Genomic DNA, 9,803 nt, shown 5'->3' with positions numbered 1-9,803 from the left:
TGTTTTTTTTTTTTTTTTTTTTTAATGCTCCGGACTGGCAAATTTAAAGTCATTTTGCTGGCTTATGAAGTCTTTAAATGTGGAAATCATTGGCCTTATGTACTGATACTGCTCTGGAATATGTGACCAGTTAAATTGTTTACTCTTGATCAGAGAATAGTGATTGGCTGGTCTTGACCACTTTTTCATAGAATATTGTTAACCTGAAGGTTTACACTTCAGAGAACTTGCGTACTAAAGCAATTATGTTAAAATCAGTTAAACCAAGGACAAAGGATGGCTTTTATTGTTTTACCATAATTTTTAATTTTTAGAAGTTACAAAGTAAAAATTTTTGAAGTTCTGTTTAGTGACGTGTAGATTTATGTCAGCAAAATTTGAGTTTATCAACGGATTTCAGTCTTTAGAGTTGGAAGACAGTGAAATTTGATTTATGGTTCTTATTAGGCCTACTTCTCCCAAAGGAATTATGATACAGTACTGACAAAAATCCTTTAAGCAGAAGCTTAAGGAAATGCTTTCCATTTGTACTTTTCATAAATTACTTTTTATATAGGACAGTTTGAAATTGAAGGGATCTAAAAATACAGTCATGACTTTCCAACTAAGATCTCTAACTTTGAAACTGGTCTCGGTAGTGACTTTTAACTTACTTTTAAAAGATTAGTAATGTCCCTTACATAGGCAACTGCTATTGATTAGGTTTTCTGGTTTTTGCAAGTAATGTGAACAAATATTTCTTAAAATGAATTCTTACACCCCTTTTTTAGGATATGGTGGTGGTTTTAATGAAAGAGAAAATGTTGAATATATAGAAAGAGAAGAATCTGATGGAGAATATGATGAAGTAAGTTATTTAAGTATGTAGATTTAATACAAATTAGGAAAATATGTTAGAAAATATCTTTAGTAAAAGGAATATTTTTAAATGTCTTGTTTTTCTAAGTACAGTTTGAGACTTCTTGCTATTTTGTAGGAAATCGTAACTGCCATAAATATTAAAAATAATTTTTTTAGATAATTTCAGTGTATTTTCAGTTTATAAAACTACATTGAATCTTTTTCTCCAGTTTGGACGTAAAAAGAAAAAATACAGAGGGAAGCCAGTTGGTCCTGCATCCATATTAAAGGAAGTTGATGATAAAGAATCAGAAGGAGAAGAAGAAGATGAGGATGCAGATCTTTCTAAATATAAATTAGATGAGGTAAGCACTTTCAGTGTCCAGCTTCCCCTTGGTCTTATTTAAGCCACTATGTGATATGAGTGCCTTTGACATCCATGGACCTTTGGTGAAGATAGGTGCTCACAAACAGTTGTTTCCACTCTACTGAGCATAGTTTGTGTTGAAGATGTAAGACTGTTCAAGTCAGAAGCATCCTTCTCTATCAGAGGCACCTATAAATAAAGAAGATAGTAGGAAGACAGAATGCTATGGAAAAAATGTGATAAGGTTAACAGATACGTAATAAAAAGAGCTACTTTTATTTCAGTGGTTAATTTCTGGGAAAGTGAAATTTGAGTTGAGACTGGAATGAAGGAGCCACCAGAAAGAGCTGGGGTAAGAGCACCTTTGGGCAGGACAACAATTACAGCTTTCTATAAGTAGGGAACAAGCCAGCAACATTTTTAAAAATATCCTGCATAGGCCACTAAGGTTAGAACAAAGGAGAGAATGAAGAAGACAGCCCCTCTTAGTGACATGTGTTCTGTGGGGCCAGAGTGTTAAGATTTTATGGTCTGGTTCTCATAGATGTAACTTCAGGGTACTTTCGAGTCTGAGCATAAGAGGCCTTGAAGTGTAATTGTTTAAGGCACAAATTAGTTACATTTATCTGGTTTATTCTTCAGATTGCCAAGTCTCAGTATGTTGACAGATTAGAGGGGCAAAATAGATTAGGGAAATGAGCTAAGAGATTGCTTCAGTAATAGAAAAAAACGCAGCAAAATTCCTATTGTAGCCTAAAGATGATAGAATCGGGGACTTCTAAGGCACTAGAATTGGAAATGCTATAGCTAACTTAATAAGTGGTAATGGGTTGTGACAAAAGAGGAAATGAATATGACTTCTAGGTTTACATCTGAACTGAGACAGTAATCAAATCTTTAGCTGAGATGAATTATTAAATTCCAGAATAGACAGTTTTCTTTGAGATAGTGATATATCCATACAGTGAGTCTTCTACATGGACCTAGTCATTTTTCCTAGTAGGTACCATTAATACCTAAATGTCTAAACATACAATTGAATTTTTATTAGGATGAGGATGAAGATGATGCTGATCTCTCAAAATATAATCTTGATGCCAGTGAAGAAGAAGATACTAATAAAAAGAAGTCTAATAGAAGAAGTCGATCAAAGTCTCGGTCTTCACGATCTTCATCTCGCTCATCCTCCCCCTCAAGTTCAAGGTCTAGGTCCAGGTAAACGGGTACAGGTCAAGGGTAACACCAGTCAAAATGTTAGTATCTAACTTCTTTATTTATGAATTTTTTTTGCTTCAACTAAGTAGCTTTACTTTCTATTTTAAAAATTTCACTTATGTCAGTATTTAAAAGATTTTTCATCTTGGTGCCCTGTAGATATTGTCCAGTATTTTCAGAAATGCAAAATCTTAACATGAAATTTTCTTCCCCTATTTTAGCATCATGGCTTTTACTGAAAGTAAAAAGTACAGTTAAATTACAAGACATGATATTTAAGTATCTAAATAGATAGATTTCAGGGGCTGGCTTTTAGCCAGCGGCATAGCGCCTGCCTGGCAAGCTTGAGGGCCTGAGTTCAATCTCCAGTACCAAAAGAAAAAAAATGGAAAACTTTTAAACATTAAGTAAATGAGAGATTTATTTATTCAAGATGTTTAAAGCTTGTATAGCCATTTCCTAGGCATCATTGAGATGATTGTTTACACAATTTTTAATACTTCATTTTGATGTCAGTATTCTGAATAAAGGAACTCATTCAGTCTTCTGCTTTTGATTTCTCAAATTTTTTGAATGTCTAGGAATAAAAAAGACTTGGTGTTGTATTTGAATATTCTTTTTGTTTGTTCTTATGAAGTGCATATTCTCTGGTTTTATAGATAAAATTTTAGCTGAGAGAAAACCAGTGCCTTAAATAGCCTTCTCTTGAAAAATCCTATTCACAAGTAATAATCATGGTCATTGATTTTAAATATATGTAAGAATAAAGTATTAGATAATAAGAACTTTAACAATTATTCGTTAGTTGAATACAATATAAAGCCTGAAAGCATAAAATTGTGACTATAAAATAATTTTCGGAAAAAAGTGTAACCATCTCTTTCTGCAGGAACAAATGAAAGATGTGAATTTGGTAACTTTTATATATAACCGTAGTAGGATTATTAATATATTTTAATCCCAAACAGTAAATAGAAAAGCATAATCAGGTAGCATTAGCATTTAAACATGTAATGCTAGATACACACCACGGAGATAGAATTAGTTTTAGGAACACTCTAGAGAAGTTAAATAATAAACTATACATTCTGTCTTCTCGATGCATTAGTCCTGGGCGACTTCTAATTATAGTCTAATGATTTTGTAGTTTAATCCGAGTAAAATAACAATTTTTAAATCTTTTATTAAAAATTTTTCTTAAAATACTTTGTTTTGAAAATATGTATCTTGTGTGGTTACTTTTTTATATGAAATGGGCTCTAATGCATATTTTTCTTTCAGTGTTCATATCACAAAGCTCAGTTAAGTGGTCCTGGAAAAAAAAATGCTTCCATGTTGTTCCAGGTCCCGTTCAAGAAGTTCTTCCAGTTCGCAGTCAAGATCTCGTTCCAGTTCCAGAGAACGTTCGAGATCTCGTGGGTCGAAATCAAGGTGAATGAGGTAGCATCTCTCTGTAAAGCAGAGAGAAAAAAATAGGCTGCAGAAGGTGTTGCTGCTTTTTCCCCCTTATTTTGCTTCTACTTGTCAATTTTATTTCAGCATTAGAAAACTAATGCACTTGCCTCAGCTTAATTTTCTCACCATGAAATGTTTCCATTGCCAGCAATGTGCCAAGACATTCCCATGATTGATTTAAAGTGGCTTTTTCACGTTATGTATGCAAAGTTTGTTATTTTGATAATGAGATGTGAAGTAGGAAGGCGAACCAAATCTTACCATCAGATATCTAGTATGTTATTATTTTTGTAGATTAGTTCAAGCAAAATTAGTATCGCAAGTGAACATTTTACTATTAAAAGGAAAAAATGCCTCAAAACAAGATTTGTTTTGGAAGCCAAATCCTTAGCAAGCAGCTTCATTATTTATTAGATAAAGTTTATGGGGAGTATTATGTAATTTTAAACAATATTATAAACAGCATATGTAGAATAGACACCCCTCTTAAAACTAAATCAGGTATAGCCAGGTGTGGTGCACACCTGTAATCCTAGCACTCAGGAGGCTAAGGCAGGAAGTTTGCCAAGAGTTTGAGGCCAGCCTGAGCTACCTGTCTCAAAAACAATACAAAAACTTCAAGTACAGTATGGTTAGTTTAGGTAGAACATGGTCTTAATTATCTAGGTTGCATTTAATTAGACCAAAAAGGGGAACTAATTTGTATAAAAGCTAGTATTTGCTCCTAGAAATACTAGTCAAATGTGCTGCCTTTGCTTTTAAGTTATAGAACAGCACTGAAACCCAACTTAACATGGAAATTCACACTGGAGTTTAATAATGACAACTACTAGCTTGTTTAAGCCTCAGCTAGCATTTCAGACCTATAGTATAACCATATTACAGAGAAAAGAATGATATTTTGTATTAACTCAATACAAAATAGCAAATGTTTTTTCTTACGTATTAATATTAATTTTTTAACTTTAATGCCTCTAAAACTCCTTAAGTTTTGGTATTCCTTTTGGGAGACACTAAGGTTTACAGAATAACCTTCATATTCTTCTAAAACATTTTTATTGCTCATAACTTTCCAAAGAATTCTCCTTTTGGGCTTTCTAGTTTTATTTTAAGCCCAAAGGTGAATTTTTTGGGAAGTTTGAGCTAAATTCCTTCAACTAAAATATGTAAATGAAGAAAATTTTTTTCTTTTAATTATTGCACATTTACTTTTGCCTGAAACATGTCAATGTCAACACGTCATACTTCATGAATAGTATTACTTCATAAAAATAATGTGAAAATAAATCTTAAAATTAATCATTTTTCTTTGAATATTTAGCAGTTTCCTATAGTTAATGTTTGTTCTTATTCCTGTACCATATTTCTCATTTTTCTGTAACATCTTAATGAGTTGTATAAGTCCACAAGGAAATATTTTTTTTATTTTCCCCAGGAAGTAATATATAACATATATTTTCCCCAAATGCAAGGAAGTATTTTCTGAATATTAAGTTACACAATTACAGTTACGTGTTGGTTTTATTATTTATGTACTTTAAATTGAAAAAATTTAAACATGGAAAGAATAAATTCTGTGTAAGCTGATTTTCAGTTACAAGTAATGAATACTTAAGACTCTTAGATGTAATTAAAATAATTGTATTTAAATAGAATATTTTCATGGTTGATCCCGAAGTCTTCTGTTGAGTATAAGCAGTAAGTATTCTTTCTTATAAAATTTTCGGTTATAAATTCTGTTTGCTTATTTTTGGAAACTGAATAATCTTCATTTCTTTTTTTAATGAAATGTTTGATTTGTTTCTCAATCAATGAAGATCCAGCTCCAGGTCCCACAGGGGCTCTTCCTCCCCACGAAAAAGATCTTATTCAAGTTCATCATCGTCTCCTGAGAGGAACAGAAAGAGAAGTCGTTCTAGATCATCTTCTCCTGGTGATCGAAAAAAAAGACGAACAAGATCACGGTCACCCGAAAGGTTTGGGTTTCTGTAGAAATAAGAATGGGTGTTCTTAAAGTGTATTTAATAGACAGACTTCCTAGTCAAGGGTTAGGTATCTGCCTCCTTTGTTCCAACATTAAATTATACTTCTTATCTTTAAAACATCAAAAGCAAGATTACTTTGTTTAGTTTTGTACTTGAATCAAGTTTAGAAATAAGTTGTAGATCAAACTATTCTCCGATGATTGTTTAAATTTTTATTTCCATTTAATTATAGCCAACTCTCGGTTATTTTTGTCTTCTAAAGATCGCAGTTCAGAAGCTGTATGTTTATTTGAAGTAATTTGCAGGTTGATTTTTATATTATGTTATTTTTTAAAGAAGTACTTTTACTAAATTACTTTGTATTGACATTTTAAAATTTGAGGAATACAGTTGTTAACTGTCAGCCATTCATATGACAGGCTGATAATAGTCAAATTTATTTTTTTCCTTGGTTCTCAGTGTCTAATAACTTAATCATTTTAATAGCTTCTTTTATAATTTTGCAGATTGGCCATATATCCTCTTAGCTTGTAAAAGGAAGTATTGTAAAGAATGATAATAGCTGGGTTCACTAGCAGGACTTGTACACAATGATTAGTTTTGTTTCTTCACATTTTGAAACTCTTGATTACACATCGTCTTGTTTATGTGTATTTGTTTCTTTGTAAGAAAATTACTCTGTACTTGAGTGAAATTCATTCTGTTGCTTTCTGATCATTTCCGCAAATTTTTATCTTAGCCACATATAATCCCCTAGTTTGTTGTCATCTAAACTTAATGAACATGTTCTCTATTCCATAAGCCAGGTGATTGGTGAAAACACTAAACAACCCTGAGCCCAGGGCCAACCCCTACGGAACACCACTACTTTACCCAGGTTGATATTGAATTATTCATATTAGCTGCATGAATATAACACTATAACTAATTGTACAGTCATTTTGTGTGACCTAGATTTCCAAAACTTAATTATTTATGAATATTTTTCATACACAGAAGCCTTGCTTTATCTGTTTTTACATATAGGCTTATTACACTTTATATAGTATAGCAAAGAAATTGGTTTAGTTACACTTCCCTTACCAAGTTTACATGTGTTTGTTGTACATCATGTGTAGTTTATGCATTTTTGCAAGGCTTTTCATTACCTTAAATAATTGAGAGGTGGCTATATTTTGAAATGAGAAGAGACTTTTTAAATGTATAGGGTTTTGATTACAATTATACCATTACTGGGCTCACATCTGAAGTCTAAATACCAGGTAATTTTGTGTATGTAAGCTTATATCTTCTTAATTATTCCTTTTGCCAGCAGCAAGATGTTTAATTTTTTGTAGTCTTTAGAATGAATGCTGAAATATACCACTAACTTACTAGTTTGCCTGCTTTCTCCATTATGTCTTACAGGCACCACAGGTCATCTTCTGGATCATCCCATTCTGGTTCCCGTTCAAGTTCAAAAAAGAAATAATGTATTAAAATTTACGTCTTTAAAAAAAAATACAGTACAGTGCATGAAACACTTTTTAAGAAGTTGATGTCTTACTTGGTCAGAAGTGCTAAATCTGCTAGTAGAGGTGCATGCCTTCATTGTTTTTCAGAATAATACAATGTGTTTATTTGTGAAATTAAAAGTGAATTGCATTTTAAGCCATAATGTCCCGAAGTAAAAGCTCTTTTGTTCATTGTTTGCATCCATTTACCTAAAACCATCTCAGTTTCAACAAATAGTCCTTGGGAAAAATCTGCTATATTAACCTGGAAAAGAAATTAAACTGTTTGTACTTTTAATCTATGTCAGAGTGATTCCTGCTATAAAAATTTAAACTAAGTTATAAAACAATCAACTGGGAACTTCATCTTAAATTCCCTATGCTTTGGGTGCCTTATTCATTGCCTCTTTTATACAATTTTTTACCAGTTTTGCATCACCACATTTAATGGCGGACAAATCTTGTGGATTGCAAAAGAAACAAGGTGTTAAGCATTTTCCTTTCGGACACCTAATTTGGGCAAGGAAAGAAACTCTTACTAGTTTATCTGGTCTCTACTAATATGGTTGCCAGTATGGAAAGATGCTTATTCTGAGTAAACGTTTTAAAAGGTTTGTGCAGTGTCCTAGAAGAAAACTTAGTTACTAAATACAATAGGTTAGAGAAGGCTAAATTGTACTTGACAAATTGAAGATTTTGAAATGTGTTTCTGTTGGTGAAGGCCCAGCAGAAACGTGAATTGAAGTAAATTTTTCCCTTGAGATGTGTAACTCTAAATGTATTACATAACATTTTCTTCTGGATAGCAATTGAATACTTATTTCTGCATGATAAAAACAGTCATTTTTCCTTTTTTACATGAAAGTTATGGCTTAAAATGCTTTCAGAGTTTCATTTCTCAGAATAAAAATCTGGTCACAAGTTCCATTTTGTTTTCTGGTTTGAAGAAAAGGTTTCTCTTAACAGTGTCTTCAGTGACAATGCAAGGTAAGTATATGAAGGGAAATCAACAGTTGTGCTTGGGGTCTTTTTGTTATGGGGTACTGATTTTTCTCTCTCTCTCTTTTTTTTTTTAACATTGTCTGCCACAGTTTAAGAACAAGGTGTTTAGTAGATAGACCAAACAAAATTATATTTGTTTTTTATTTTAAAGTGTTTTCAGCTGATCTAAAGATGAATACAAAATATCTTATGTAGAAATATTTTGATAATATTTTTACAATGAGCTTTCCCGTGTTTTTTATGTCTTAATTTTCCTTGCTACATTTACTATAGGTTGCACAAGAACTTTTACTCTTGTAATTGTGCCTCAGACTTTTCGAAAGCCCACGTACTAAGTTGCCCACATGATCATCTAGATTCTACATGTTACCATTGGTTTATTCTTGTGCTTTCTGTGTTTAAAACTTCAACTGTACTAAGCAATTGCAAGGTTATAAATTTAGCTAATAGGAGTTGATAGACAAAGTCAGATGATTATGATTTTCTTTGGTTTAAGCTGTGCTAGTTCATTTCATAAGGAAATGATGCTGTAGAGAAATGTAAATAAAGTCTGTGAGTCAAGCATCAAGTGGTGTTTGTTAGAAATAAACTAGAGATTTTTACGCTGTGACTTAATGTGCATTTTTTACCTAACTATAGTTTTTCTTTTAATAGTTTTTATAGTTTAGTTTTGAACCTCTTCGTATTTGCTTTTTATGTGAGTTCTTGGTTTTAAACATTCAAAAACCATGATCCCTACACGCCTTGGGATACTTCAGATTCTCAGTTCTGATTTGAGAGTGTGTATATATGATTTTTACATACATAATTTTTTTTTTTTTAATTTTAATGCTTATTTCCCCCTTTTTTTTGGTTTTTTGAGACAGGATCTCACTATGTAGTTGAGTCTGACCTGGAACTTACTATGTAGCTCAGGCTGGTCTCGAACTCAACGCCATCCTCCTGTTTCAGCCTCCCAAGCACTGGGATCACAGGCGTGCGCCACCACGCCCAGCTCTGCTTATTTACTCTTCATAAAGCACCAAATGTGTGTATCTGCCTCCTGTATCATTTTTAAATGTCAAACTACTCTACTATCTCACATATTTCACACTTAAAACATCAGTAATTTAAGGAACCTTTACAGTTCTCATTTGCCTTCCCATTTGAAACAAAATCTAATTTATCTAGAATTGAAATGTTCGTGTTCCCTAATCCTCAAACCCACACTGTTCTGTTAACACTACCCACTGCTTTGGTTAGTAGGCTGTGATACTGCATTTGACTCCTAAATTGTCTTGTGGTATGCAATAAGTTTTCAGTAGTACTTCGTTTGCTTCATTGAGCTTTGATTGATTCAAATCAGATTCCAGAATGTTCTTCTTAAGGATAGTAAAATTTGATTTGTCATTTCTTTACCACCTTTAGTGCTGTCCAGAATTAAACTGGAATTATTTGCATGCAATA

At 32.4% G+C, this 9,803-nt stretch overlaps 1 protein-coding gene across 4 annotated transcripts in view; it reads left to right on the top strand.

The window, feature by feature from the left end:
• Positions 1-8,967, top strand: part of Zranb2 (zinc finger RANBP2-type containing 2) — a 15,712-nt gene extending 6,745 nt beyond the window's left edge. For 2 of the 4 annotated variants that reach the window (XM_019204700.2, XM_019204701.1), the window contains exons 5-10: positions 771-847; positions 1,071-1,205; positions 2,259-2,422; positions 3,767-3,853; positions 5,695-5,853; positions 7,270-8,967. In XM_019204700.2, the coding sequence (XP_019060245.1) occupies positions 771-847; positions 1,071-1,205; positions 2,259-2,422; positions 3,767-3,853; positions 5,695-5,853; positions 7,270-7,333 (686 nt within the window). In that variant the 3' untranslated portion in view covers positions 7,334-8,967. Of the gene's footprint in view, positions 1-770; positions 848-1,070; positions 1,206-2,258; positions 2,423-3,766; positions 3,854-5,694; positions 5,854-6,664; positions 6,741-7,269 lie in introns of those variants that run through there. The other 2 variants (XM_010605121.3, XM_010605122.2) reach the window with 2 other exon arrangements.
• The last annotated feature ends 836 nt before the right edge of the window (positions 8,968-9,803 follow it).

The sequence above is a fragment of the Fukomys damarensis genome, unplaced genomic scaffold (assembly GCF_012274545.1).
Source record: "Fukomys damarensis isolate Sample0158 unplaced genomic scaffold, DMR_v1.0_HiC HiC_scaffold_33, whole genome shotgun sequence".
Taxonomy (NCBI): Eukaryota; Metazoa; Chordata; class Mammalia; order Rodentia; family Bathyergidae; genus Fukomys; species Fukomys damarensis.
This window is presented reverse-complemented; position numbering and strand designations above follow the sequence as displayed.